The sequence below is a fragment of the Sorghum bicolor genome, chromosome 10 (assembly GCF_000003195.3).
Source record: "Sorghum bicolor cultivar BTx623 chromosome 10, Sorghum_bicolor_NCBIv3, whole genome shotgun sequence".
Lineage (NCBI taxonomy): Eukaryota > Viridiplantae > Streptophyta > Magnoliopsida > Poales > Poaceae > Sorghum > Sorghum bicolor.
Genome location: NC_012879.2, coordinates 12,344,460 through 12,358,733, shown reverse-complemented (window position 1 = coordinate 12,358,733; position 14,274 = coordinate 12,344,460). Strand labels below are relative to the sequence as shown.

At 43.8% G+C, this 14,274-nt stretch overlaps 2 protein-coding genes across 3 annotated transcripts; one reads left to right on the top strand and one right to left on the bottom strand.

Moving 5' to 3' along the window:
• LOC8076389 (zinc finger protein HD1) lies at nucleotides 2,958–4,893 on the bottom strand. Of its 2 annotated transcripts, none has more exons than XM_002436815.2 (2): nucleotides 3,751–4,893; nucleotides 2,958–3,496 (listed from the first exon to the last, which is right to left on the bottom strand). In XM_002436815.2, the coding sequence occupies exons 1-2, from the start codon at nucleotides 4,603–4,605 to the stop codon at nucleotides 3,116–3,118; spliced, it is 1,236 nt and encodes a 411-aa protein (XP_002436860.1). In that variant the 5' UTR covers nucleotides 4,606–4,893; the 3' UTR covers nucleotides 2,958–3,115. The 2 variants fall into 2 exon arrangements, with proteins under 2 accessions (XP_002436860.1, XP_021305899.1); XM_021450224.1 differs by having other exon boundaries at nucleotides 3,784–4,893.
• LOC8068633 (peroxidase 11) lies at nucleotides 10,532–12,477 on the top strand. Its single transcript, XM_002438188.2, has 4 exons — nucleotides 10,532–10,865; nucleotides 11,065–11,256; nucleotides 11,480–11,645; nucleotides 11,781–12,477. The coding sequence occupies exons 1-4, from the start codon at nucleotides 10,602–10,604 to the stop codon at nucleotides 12,191–12,193; spliced, it is 1,035 nt and encodes a 344-aa protein (XP_002438233.1). The 5' UTR covers nucleotides 10,532–10,601; the 3' UTR covers nucleotides 12,194–12,477.

Sequence of the window (14,274 nt, the reverse complement as noted above, 5' to 3'; positions counted from 1 at the left end):
ACCCCGTAACAAGACGGCTCGAGGCCACACCGGTACGGAGGCCTCGAGTAGGTCAGCGCACCATACCCCTATCGAGGCTTATTCTAATGTCTACACCCTGTAACCTAGGTATCCCCTTAGAAATATAAAAGGGGACACTGAGGACGACATACACGACAGAGATTCATAGAACACAACACGTAGAATACGACTCACCCAAACCATCGGCTAGGACTTAGAACTCTTGGCCACATCCACTTGTATTCACCTCTGTACAAGCACTTAGGTGCAAGATAATACAAAGTCTCCCCCCCCTCGCTGGACGTAGGGCCTTCTCTTGCCCGAACCAGGATAAATCTTTGTGTCATTCTTGTATCACCATCCGGAGAAGGGAGCACGCACATAAATTCGCTCGTTGGTGTCACCCCTCGGGGTCAAAACACCAACAGGTACCGTGATTCTTCTCCCTAGTCTAATTGAATGAACTAAATTGATAATTTCTTCTCTCATTTTTTCATTTAATTTATTTAGTTAAACTAGAGAAGAACCGCGGGTATCCACTTGGAAGACCATCTCCCCATCCTTAGTAGCACCGAGATGATCTTCCTTATCACACATCTGCATCACACTCGCTTTGGTCAAATTTATAGCATTGAGCCCATTGACAATTAGAATTAAATGGGAAGAAAAGGCAATCACTGCTAGGTCAGAATCCCTCATCACTACCAAAATTGCGTCTGGCACAAGATAATCGACAATGATGGGGTGGCATGCGTGATAATATGGTGCCACTATTGGGTCAAAACTTCAACGGGCAGTGATGTTCATGAGTATCACTGCTAGGCTAACATATGAACTAACAATGATATACTACTGAAAATTAGGTTTTTGCTTAGTGTCAGAGGCTTTGTCGAGTGCTAAATATATCGGGTATTCGGCAAAAATTCTCTTTACTGAGTGCCGCACTCGGCAAAGAAAAACATTCGGCAAAAGATGCTTTGCCGAGTGCCAGGTAGTCGGCAAAGCTTAGCACTCTACAAAGAATACCTGTGCCGAGTGTTCGGAACTCCGCAAAGTTTGGCACTCGGCAAAGGCGGCTGTATGTGACAGCTGTCAATCTATTTTCTTCGCCGAGGGCCCCCTCTGTGACACTCGACAAAGATTTTTTTCTTTTTTTAATACTTTCTTTGCCAAGTGTCCTCTTTCTCGCACTTGACAAAGTTTTTATTTTTTTAAATATTTTTTTTGCCGAGTGCTCATACGACGACATCGCGGGCTCCACCGACACGAAGATCTCCCCATCCGCGCGCCGCATCCGCCGCGCTGCACACCACAAAGAGACCCTCCGATGAGCTCATCCCAAACCTGGACCCCGTGCAAATCTCGGTGCAGCGCCAAGCCGTCCGTACCTGCTGCGCCCACCGGGTGGCGGCACCGGCATTGGTGGGGACGTCGAAGAGGAGCTGCTCCAAGGAGTACTGCCGCCGCCCGCCGCCGCCTCCGTTCATCGTTGGTGCCGACGAAAGAGGGGAGGGGAGCGGGCGACGCCGTGTGGAGGGGAGAAGGCTGAGGGGGACTGAGACTGACTGGTAGAGCAGATCTGATGTGCAGCGAGGGAGGAAGGGGATTGCAGGGGTCAGATCTGCTCTCGCGGGGGAAGGGAAGCAAACTTGGGGGGAAGAAAACAGGGGAGATAGGGAGTATTTATATGACTCTATCGGGTCGTTGGTGGGCTATTTGGGCTGCGAAATTTACTATGACGGGCATGATAGGTTGCCCGCTGCGATATTTTGATTTACCGCAGCAGACATCTTAAAACGTCCGCCACGGAAAATATATATTTTCTGTGACGGACATATTAAGATGTCCGCTGCGGTAAATCGATTTATCGCAGCGGGCAAAAGTGTCCGTCGCGGTTAATTAAAAGTGCCCACTGCGGCAGCGAGAAAAAAACGCTCGCCACGAAGTGAACAGTAGTAACGTCACGGAAGTTCGTTTATGTAGTAGTGAGTGCTTGAAGCCTCTATCGATGAAGGTCGTCTAAGTGGACGGGGTGTGGTTGACAGCGCCTATGGCAGCCCCGAGCCCCCGACCAGTGCTCGGTGAAGGCATGCCTGAGTCAAGTCTCGAATAATCTCATTGCTGCTAGCTCTTTTTGCTGGTAGATTTTATTCATTTGAACTAAATCTAACCAAACTAAACAAATAAACTTGTTAAGACTACCGGATAGAGGAAGGAGTGCCCTAAGACTACCGGTGACGATTGCCAGACCTAAGGGGTGATGGCGCTTCGTTCTTCTGTGAATTTCCTCTGACTGCAGTGAGTGTAATAGTATCAGGGAGCAAGTTCCATGGACATTTAAATGCATAGTGATCTACTAACTGATTAGTGGCCTAGATTTGTGGTCAGGGACATTTTAAGTTTAGCCAGAGATGATAAGCTGTATAAGTGATCAGTGTCCTGAGATGATGCCTCAGATATTTGGTGAACGTTCCATTCCATCCGTAGTACTCGAGAAATAAAGTCACCAAGATTCGTGAAATGGTTGCTAGTTAAAGGAAAGAGGAATATAATGCAGAGCATGAGAAAGCACTTTCTGATATATTCTCCCGTTTGATTCAGGAAATAGCCTGGAGGTACTTTTGTATATATAATGGTTTAGGTGCTTTCGACCCTACTCTCAGTGTTAAGTACATCAGATATCGTTGATCACTGACCACTCATGGTATAACTGAAACATGATCCATGCTACATTCCATAGCATTACTGCTATATATATTATGTTGCTAAACTTTTTTTTGACAATAATTCTGTTGCTAATTGATCTGTGGCAACAAAGATTCATTTGCACACTAATTCCCAATTCCACTTTATTTTTTTTTTGCTCTCTGTTCACATAAAAATGTTAAGAGTGACTGAGCGGGTACTAACAGTATATGTAGACCTCTATAAGCAATTACAAAGGAAAACTCAAATGCTAAGGTAATTGTTCATTTAAGTTTTCAAACAAACACAATACCACTCATAGCATCGGCTTCCTAGAACTACTTGTACACTCGACCTTATCAATATGGTCAACACATGTTCTATTATTACATATATATATATATGGTAATAATGTCTCACGAAAGTCCCTTCAGAACCATAGAACCGTACCGTAGCTACCATCAGACGACAGAGCTGCAGATGAGAACATCTGGTCCACTTCGATTTCCATATCAGAAGATCTCTTGGCGAAGCGGCCCTTGATCCTCGGCCTTGCTTCTGCATATGTCTTCCTCGTCGCATATCGTATGGTCTTCGCGAACTTTCTGCTCTTCTTCTTCTCCTTGTACCTGAGGACCCTGGCCTCTCTGTCCATGGAGGTCAAGTGGAGTGGCATCTGAAGCGAAGAACCTGACGAGAAGAGGCTGATGGCCTCAGCAGGTGTCAGCAGGATGCCGGAGTTTGGCATGTCTGTCGTCGTTGCCATGTTGTCTGGGACTATACCCACCTCCATTGATGATGAGAAAGATATCTGAGATGGAATCGGTAAATGGTCACTGAAATATGCGAATCATAAGGGGATTGCAGGTGTCATAGACGACCCTGCATGCAATGATATGTAGTAGATAGCATGTGTTTAATTTATGGACGTTAATTCTGCTCATGGTAGGGATAAATTTGGACTACTTACCCTCTTATATTATAGTAAAGTAACATTGAAACCTCAAAACAAACACACACATATATATATATAGTGATAGTAATAGTAGTAATAGATGGACTCACGCTGTTAGTGATGGAATCTGTGTAAGCACTGACCGCGGCAGTCATGGAGGCAGCCTGCTCTACCCCAATAACTCCATAACCACTCTGCTGCTGCTCATTTGCCATCGCGACCTGTGAAGCAGGCACAACGTGCTCGCTTCCCTCCTTGTCTCCAAATTCCTTTTGCAGCAGCAGCTGCTGCTGTTGCTGTCGTTCTTGCATCCCGTACTGCTTTGGGTTGCTGTTGATGTGGTTGTCACAGTAGGAATTGTAGCCCACGAGATCAAAGTACTCATCAACATCCGCGTAGAAGGTGCTGGTGTTGCTGCTGCTGATGTTGTTGTTGCTGCTGCTGCTGCAGTTGCAGTTGTTGTTGTCTGAAACTGGATCCTTGGTGTTGGTGAGCAGCAGCCACGAGTCCACCTCCTCTTCCTGCTTGTCACCCACGGCCACGGCGGTGGCCGCAGCCTCGGCGAGCACGGAAGCAGCCGGGATGGCCGCGACGGGGAGCGGCAGCACGGGCACGCGCTGGTGCCTCCCGGCCAGCGGGTTCGCGGAGTGGACCTGCGCGTCGCAGACGACGCAGAGCGCGGCGGCGTCGGCGCGGCACGCCAGCACTGCTGGCGCGCGCTCGCAGGCCTCGCACACGCGCACGCGCTCGTGGCGCGACGCAACGCGGTTGGCGGCGTGCACCCGCACGTCGCACGACGCGCACAGGTACGCCGCGTCGGCGTGGCAGTACACCACGCTGGGCGCCGCCCGGCACCCGTCGCAGGGCCTGGCCCATGCTGGTGCTGCGGCGCAGCTCCCTCCTTCCCCGCCTCTTCCAGCGACCTCCTCCTCGTCGAGAGCGTTGGAGCTGAAGTTATAATTCATGAACGGATCTCGGCAAGGTTAATTTGTCACTTGCACTGGTTGCACCACGCACAGAGACCAGACCAGCAGCCTGTTGTAGCAAGCTAGCTGCCACAGGACCGACTGGGTGACTACTGTGTTCCCTTCACTATATGTGGGTGTATATGTCTTCTCCTGTCCTTCTACCTCTCATGGCTGGCTCCTATCCTATGCCTGCTATGTGTCTTGTGTGCAGTGAGGGACTGTCGGAGCGAGTACGTATGAGTTTGTGGGTGGAAGCTAAGGGGAAGTCAAGTGAAGTGAACAACGCTAGCTAGCTGTGTTGATGCAAAACTGATCTGCAAACACAAAGGGCTAATACCCGATTCAAACGTTAAGGCGTGCCAGCCGATTTGACCTTGCTATCGGCAAAGGTGATAACTCGAATACTTTAGTCCTGACAACAGCGATGCGCCCGGATGTCACGGCTAAGAGGTACTCACGCGGAACTCGAGAACACGCCGAGCTTAAGTCGACGAATTCCTAAGAACTCGTAATAAAAGGAAAAAGTATGACGAAGTCGTCGAAAAGTAGATGCTGGAATATGAGTAAAAACGTGTGTTTGATTGATTTCTTGATTCATTATTACAAGGCCCTAGGGTCTATATTTATACCCTGCTCAAAGAGCTACAACCAGACACGATTAGAATTCGAATTCCAAATTACACGGAATCCGTATACAAAACGATGCAAATAATTAAGGAAATAACAAAACTATCCCTCGTGACAAACCGAAACTCCTCCACATAACGACCGGCAGCTTCCAGACTCCTCCTTTGCATCATCGGCAGATCCTTTGCCATAGTCATCGGCATACTTTCTTATCTAGCCATCGGCACCATATTACTGCCTGTGGACTTAGTCACATTCAACTTCTCCATCATCGGCAACCATCCTCATCGGCAACCCGCTTTGTAAACATCGTACTGCCACCTTATCCTGCCATCCTAGACACGTGCCCAAAAACGGTGTCAACAAGCTGCAAGTCCAGTTTCTATGCAGAGTAGTAGTACTAATAGGAGGGTTGGGTGTGAGTGGAATGGAATCCAGGGGCTGACACTTGGCGTCATTCTTGCGGCGGAGCAGTGCGGTGTAGCCTATCTTGTGGTTGGCTTTGGATGCATGTCACCACCGCGAGAGCCAATGCTCAGACCTCGAGTCGTTTTCAGATAAAGATTTGATGCTTCGTTGGCGATGCAAGCGGCTTGCCGGCCTGAGTATACTTGACTTGCATTGCAATTGCAGCTATACCTATACTAATATATCCTCCCTCTCCTTTGACCAGCTTTAATTTGCTTTGTTTCTCTAGGAACTTTTAAGCGAAAGCAGCACTGCATGCATGCATGTTTGGTGTTTGCAGACAGAAATCCTAGGAGCTTAGGTCATCTGAACTGGACAGGTTGCTGATCGAGCTAGGGAATTATCTGGTATGTATGTTATGCCCTACCTATAGTCTATGCATGATATTGGCACTAACATTCCTTGGACTGAAGCTAATCTAAAGGCGGAGAATTTGAAGCTGTTGTGGTATGGTATAGCATAAAGGACAAGGAGGGAGGCAAAGGGAGGGGGGAGGAGAAGATGCTGCCCTTCTCTTTATGCAGAGCAGTAGATAGCAGGAGTAGAGAGGTCTTTGGCAAAAGGGAAAGGGAAGTGGGATTCCAAAGCATGCATGAGCATGCCGTGGGTTTTGTGGCAGTCGTTGCCACTCTCCCCCCCTTAGCCGTTGCACCTTTGGAACCTCAAGCGTGAGGTAGCGGGTGCAGATACACAGGAAAAAGCCGCAAAGCGCCCTGCCAGGTCATTATTAGATAGTTTCCTTGCCGCGCTACGTACCGATCTGCAAATATCTAACGCGCAAGTCGCTGCTGTGTGCTGCCTATTAGGCAGCGCGCTCTCGTTTGAGGAAGCTCGTCCTCATCCGGGGGATGATTAATTTTGAGGAAACTCTCGTTGCATCCATCTGCTTCAACGTATATAACTCAACTTTTGTTTCCGGGCCTGAGTGTAGAAAAGGGTGGATATATATTATAAAAACTCAAAACATTAATTTGCACTAGTAAGACGATGGATGGTGGGCGTGGACTTAAAAGATTTACAAACCCAAATAACAGCTCTTCAATTCATCGGTGTTCATGCTCTGTGGAGATTTAGGGTTCAAAATTTCGCGAATTTCGGTGGTGGCCGAAAGAAAAATCCGAAATTTTATTATATACTAATACATGTGCTATATAACTTTAGACTCATATTTTCTAGTGTTTATATTGCATATTCTTCTATTCAATAGATGTGTAATCATAAATCATATTGATACTTGTTTAGATCTATTTTTTTAAAAAATAAAAGCATACTTCATGTGCTAGTCTCTAAAAAAATTTCGGCGAAATTTCGACCGAATTTCGCGAAATTCGGTAATTTCGGTGGTGGCCGAAATTTTTGCGATAACGAAATTAAAAACCTCATCTTTTCTGATAATCCGTCTACTTCTCCCTCTTACGCATGGAAAACCATTTGCGACGAGCTTTCCACCTACTGTGCTATCCCCTTCGTCGATGTTCGTGATGGCGCTTCTACCTCTTTCTAGCACGATCACTGAATTGTCGACGGTCTCCTTGCCCTCACTCATCCCGCGTTGTTCTCACACACACATCCTGATCAGGCCTAACATATCGGTGCAGCAGGTTTACTAGGATAGGTTTGGTTTGCGCTTGAGACAACAAGAGCCACTACTACGAAGCTCGCCTCTCATGCATGTCTGCTTTACACAGGATATACATGATCGAGGCGAGGCGACTTGTTTCGATCAGGGCCTATACACTTTTAGGTAGCTTGATCTAGGAATAATATTTTCTGCCTCACCTCATCCGGGGGATTGAGGAAGCTCGATCTTGTTGCGTGCATCTGGCTAGCTAGCTCATTCCAACTACTTCAATGTATATAACTCAACTTTTATTTCGGGGCCTGAGTACGCGTGTGGAAAAGGGTGGATATTATGAAAATCCTAACGATTTGTTGCCGGCTGCATTGATTCAACTTTCACGTCTCTAGAATTCTATCTTTATTTATCGTTAGGGCCTTTTTCATCTCCAAATATCTCTAACAATATTAATTTACCTTTACCTCTAACATGTCCTCTCAGTTGTAGTGGAAGTGAAGCTTTCCCCAAAGTTATAGCTGGAGTGAAGCAGACCATTGCGACTCTTTCTGAAGTCTTGCTTTCAACGTCGTCTTCTCCACCACACTTGTATATGTGTGAACATGTGTTTTAAGTTGGTGGGCCGGTCCCAGCCACCACGTGACTATCAAGGAACAAAACCAACGCTACTGCCCCTTCATTTCCTTGCCACTTCCGCTTGGCATTATAGTTTTTTACTTGTGGTAGTTCTAGATATAAATGGTGCTGTTCGTGCATGTATGGATCCAGATTCACCATCTATATCTAAAACTATTCCCCGTTCATGCATGTATGGATCCATAATTATGAAATTGATGAATACAATAGAAGGAACATGTGAAGCTATCTAATACAATAACCTGGTGACACAGACTTTGTTGAATATATATATATATAATATATATATATATATGGTGTTAGAATACCCAAATACCATGCATATGCTTTCTTTCTCCATATATACACAAACCTAGATATAATTAGGCCACAAATGAGAAGGATTCATCCACAAAGATATAGAGTAGGGATTATCTAACCTTATCGAGCAACCTCGTTTAAAGAAACGAAGATCAAAACCACTCTCTTGTATTTTGGAATTTAATTTTGAACCAACAAGGCCACCAACAATAGAAGCCTAGTCTGTGTAGTTCTTTGGAGGGGGGAGGATATTTAAAATGTTCTTTATATGGACGGATCATTAAGAAAATCACAAGTGTAAACCTGTATACACTGGCAGTATCCTTAAAAACTGGTGTAAATATAGGATCTATATTGGTGGCGATTTTAAAACAGCAGACAATGAAGAGTCAATTTGGGGATTTACATTGGTGGCCATTTAAGACAACAAACAGTGCAGAGTCAATTTACACTAAGGGCCTGTTTAGATTTGAATTTTTTTGGCTCAAAGAGAAAAAAATTTGTGGAATAGGGGCTTGGGAACTAAACAGGGCCAAAAAATTTGGGGGTAAAAATTTTGGGCTGCAACTGTGCACGCACTCTCATAGAAGCCCACCAATAACAACTGCAAATGCATGCAGCCCAAGTTGTATCAGAAAAAAATTTGCCAAACTAAACACCTAAAATTTTTCGCATGTTCTAACGACAAAATTTTTTACCACTTTAGCCAAAAAATTTCAAATCTAAACAGGGCCTAACGGTAGAGTTAAGTCAACTACCAATGTAAATCATATATTTACACCAGCGGTTTTTTAAGAATACCGCTAGTGCAGCTATATCTACGGTGACGGTTCATAACCATGGGTCCACACATCTGTTTTTACTTTGTGGCTACTCTTTATTAACCGCATGTGTGGAAAAAAACCTACGCTTCAACAAATACCGTATTGTGGTCTAAACTATATTGCTTCATATGCCAAATGTGTTTAACCAAGTCTTGTGCACAATTTTTAGCATGGTGACTATCCTTACACACAGCACTGCAGAAAACTACGCCCTCAGGCCTCAGCTATTGATATTCCTCTTTGGAGAAGTCATGTCACCTTTACTTGGAGATTTGAGGATCAATATTCCTCCCTACTGGTAGTTCTATTTATAGTTTTATACAGTCAAAAGCACAATTTTCCACCTTTCAAAACCATCTTTATTCCATTTGCACGAGTGCGTATATCTACAGCAGCTCCCTAAAAGGTGGTGACGGCCGGTGAGCTGCCAGGACTAAGCAACTGCAGCGTGGGTCCCACCGGTCAGGAATTCTGACAGATGGTGACTAGTAAAGTAAATTGCATCTGCAGGTAAGGGAGGAGTTGTGAGATGCTATTTTCGGCTTTCATATAAGGCATTACGCGTCTTTCTAGAATTATTGGTCACTGTTTGTTCTAAAGGGAGACACATGTCCTTGTTTCTCAAGTCTGCAGTCTGATCACTGATGTGGATATACACGGAGGTGGCGTAAGAGCCCCGTACGTAGCAGTGTAGCACAAACACAATCTGGCTAGCCCTGCTCAACTACTACTTGTTTTTGTTCATGGGAAGCTTATCTGACATTGGAACATAAGATTTTACAGTATACTGGGAAGCTTATCTGACATTGTAGAAGTAGCACAAGTAAGGCCTTGTTTAGATGCAAAAAATTTTAGAATTTTGATACCGTAGCATTTTCGTTTTTATTTGACAAAGATTGTCTAATTATGGAGTAACTAGGCTTAAAAGATTCGTCTCATAATTTATAGGTAAACTGTGCAATTAGTTATTCTTTTTATCTATATTTAATACTTCATGCATGTGCCGCAAGATTCGATGTGACGGGGAATCTTGTAAAGTTTTGGGTTTTTTGTGTATCTAAACAAGGCCTAAAGTGTAAGCACTCAAGCAGCATAATCCATGATCTGCATTCGACACCTGGTTCTGGACATATAAAAATAAAATAAAATAATCTCCAGCAGTGAACACCTGGAAACATCCAAATGATATGTAGTGCATGCATGCATGCAAGGAAGAATTAATAGTCGTTTGATGCATCTCAGACAGATGCATCATGCTCTGAAGAGATTTTCCACGATTGGTGAACCCATAACCACCAAACAACGCGCGCTAGTGCAAGGTTTGACCCATCCATAGCAAGCTTTTGCTGTGAACACAAACACTGATCCTTTCAGCTTGCTTACTCCACCAACCACATGAGAGTTTGTTCATCTCCCTCTTGACCCACCTGTTTCTGTGCACCCCACGTATCCTCGTCTCACTTTGCTATCGCTATATATATATAAAGCACATGCAGAGCTTGCAACAGAAACATCAGCTAGCTAGCTCTGCTGCCTAGGAAAAGGAACACAGCTTGAGGACGATGATGGCCACAGGCGTGTTGTGCTGCTTCAGGGCATCATCATCGTTGGCCCTCTGCATTGTTTTTTCATGTCTCCTCCTGGCCGGCGTGCCCTCCTCGCTTGTGGTGGCGCAGGACCCGTCGAAGCTGAGCCTGGAGCACTACTCCAAGACCTGCCCCAACGTGGAGCACGTCGTCCGGACGGAGATGGAGTGCGCGGTGCGTGCTGACACGCGCAACGCCGCGCTCATGCTTCGCCTCCATTTCCATGACTGCTTCGTGCAGGTCAGTACGTCCTCAGTCAGTTCTGTTTGTTTTTCTTGCATGGTTCACTTCACACACTGACCAAAACCTTCAGCTATGTGCACCGTGCAAAGCTTGTATCAGTATCAGCCCGATCGATGCAGCTTTTATTCTAATTTGTGCAGCCGCTGAACATCTGAATTGCAATTCTGAACGATGCTACGATCGATCGTCATTGCAGGGCTGCGACGGATCAGTGCTGCTCGACGACACGGCAACCTTGATCGGAGAGAAGCAGGCAGAGCAGAACGTCAACTCGCTGAAAGGTTTCGAGCTGGTCGACAAGATCAAGGAGAAGCTGGAAGCTGAGTGCCCTGGAACCGTTTCCTGCGCAGACCTGCTGGCGATTGCAGCTAGGGACGCCGTTGTGCTGGTAAACCAAACCAAACCAGACCACATCTATCTGCACACGCCCTGCAGTACTGTTTTTCTCTTCTGTGCGACGCATGGCATTGGCTAGCTTATTTTTTGGTCAGAGCAATTTCACACACATGCACTAGGCGACTGCATTAGCTAGCTTGTTTTACTGTATCCATCATGCATATATATGTTATTATTACACATACAGAACTGACGACCGAAACCATGTCTTGCAGGTTGGTGGGCCTTACTGGGATGTCCCAGTAGGAAGGTTGGACTCCAAGAAGGCGAGCCTTGACCTAGCAAACAATGACATCCCGACTGCTCAGCAAGGCCTCCTCACGCTCATTGCCAAGTTCTGGGAGAAGGGCCTTGATGCCACTGACATGGTGGCCCTCGTCGGTATGCTGCTGCTCCATATATATATATATATATATATATATATATATATATATATATATATATATATACACACACACACGATTCCAATCTTATATAAAATAAATGTGTACCACGTGCATATATATATATGTGTAGGATCCCACACGATCGGATTCGCCAGGTGCGCGAATTTCAGGGACAGAGTGTACGGCGACTTCGAGATGACGTCCAAGTACAACCCGTCGTCGGAGGCGTACCTGAGCAAGCTCAAGGAGGTGTGCCCGCGGGACGACGGCGACGACAACATCAGCGGCATGGACAGCCACACCTCGGCGGTGTTCGACAACGCATACTTCGAGACGCTCATCAAGGGCGAGGGCCTCCTCAACTCCGACCAGGAGATGTGGTCCAGCATCGCCGGCTACTCCACCTCCGACACCGTCAACAAGTACTGGGCCGACCCGGAGGCTTTCTTCAAGCAGTTCTCCGATTCCATGGTGAAGATGGGCAACATCACAAACCCCGCCGGCGGCGAGGTCAGGAAGACCTGCAGATTTGTCAACACATAGGATTATAATAATATATATATAGGATGCTCAAGACTGCAGCAGGAGAAAGAGAAACCCGGCCGGTGCTTGTGGTTGTACTTGTACACACCTGCCCCTTCTTTTGATGGTTGATTTATGGTGGTTTGGAAAATAAATAACCCTTTGCTGAGAGGCTATTGTATTATACTATATAGCATATTATATGTTATATACATTGTGGCACTGTAAACTATGGTTGGCTGCTATGTGAAGATACGTACACATCTTGGTCCGTATATGTCTGAATTCACACGTGATTTGGTGTACTCGCTGGTCTTTAACTCCATTCTTTGGTGGAATAATTCAACTTAATTTTGATGGCGGAGCATGTGAGAAAAGATTCTCTGAGTCATTTTGGTGGAGACTGAATAAGGAGCAGTGAGGAGCATTTTTTTTTTTTGCATCTAATCTTCTATCCTACTAATTCAACAACCTTTTCTTTCTTAGATCCACATAAAAAAAAAGTCCCCTACTGAGAAGCCTCTTATCCATTGACCTAGCAAAGTGTATTTAGAAAAACAACACCTTTAAAACAAACTGTCTAGATTTATTCTAATCATTCTCTCTCCTTATTCACTTAAATCAAACAGTCAATATAGTTTGTGTCAACCTCATTGTCCATCCCCCGCCCACACCCGCAGCCAATGTTGCTTGCTTCACCACAACGACCTGAGTCCGACCCCCTCCTCATTTTCATTAGTTGATTTTAAAAATTAAAATAATAATAATAATAATAATAATAATAATAGTAATAGTAATAATAGTAATAGTAATAATAATAATAATAATAATAATAATAATAATAATAATAATAATAATAATAATAATAATAATAATAATAATAATAATAATAATAATAATAATAATAATAATAATAATAATAATATTTTGGTTTCCTTTTAGTTTCTTTTCTTTTTCTTTTTTCTTATTTCGTTTTTATAGCTTCAATATTTTTAATTTTTCCTGTTTGTTTTATGCTTTTTTATACTCTTTTACTTCTCCTTTTTTATTTTCTTTCTTTATTTTTCTATTCCTTTTTTCATCCTTCAATTTTTTATTCTCATTTCTTATTATTTTATATTTTCTTTCTTCATTTTATTTTTTATTTTTGTTTTATTTGGCAAACACTAATCCAAAGCCGGTTATAATGTTGTTTATCGGATCATTTTTGCGGCAAGCATGCATGCATGCGGTTGAAGCACAACAAATGTCGGTATTGATCATATGGTGGTTGTTGAATCTTTTTAGTGGACCAATATTAAATACGCACGAAGGAAGACTAGAAAATCTACATGCAAGCATGTGGACTGATATTTTTTTGTTTTTGTTTCATTTATTTTTTATTATTTTTTGTTTATATATTATTTATTTATTTATTTATTTTTCCTTTTTGTCTTTATGTTTTTCATAGAATTTTTATTATATACTTTATTTTACTTAATTAGTATACATGTAGTATACATATGATGTTCACGTCGTATACAATGTCATGTTCTATGACTTTTTGTGTTGTTCATGTAGTATATATGTTATGTTCTATGGTGTATTTAGTGATGTTCATGTAATATATTTTAGTGATGTTCTATGGTGTATTTTACGATGTTCTCATAATACATATATGATGTTTTATGATGTTTTTTTGCTCAAACACCATACATATGATGTTATATAGTGTATTTAGTGATGTTCACGTAATATGTATACGATGTATCTTAGTGAAGTTCTATAGTGTATTTATCATTGCTCACTTAGTATACATTTGGAAAGTATCCATGCAATGTGGTCTAGTTGAGAAGACACGGATGCTATGTGTTATTCCATGGTCTGGTTGGCATGGTTGCTATGTGGTCTTCCACATAAACCTCATGTAATTTTGGGCCAAGTGCGAGCCCCTGACTATTTTGGCCAGGTACGAGCCACTGATTATTCATGATTGGGATGCTATGTGTTCTTCTCGTTGTTTAGAAAGGATGCTTTGTGTTCTTCTCGTTGTTTAAAAGAGATACTGTGTGTTCTTCCCTTATGTATCCAACCCCTAAGAAGTCGTGCTAGGACTATAGGGA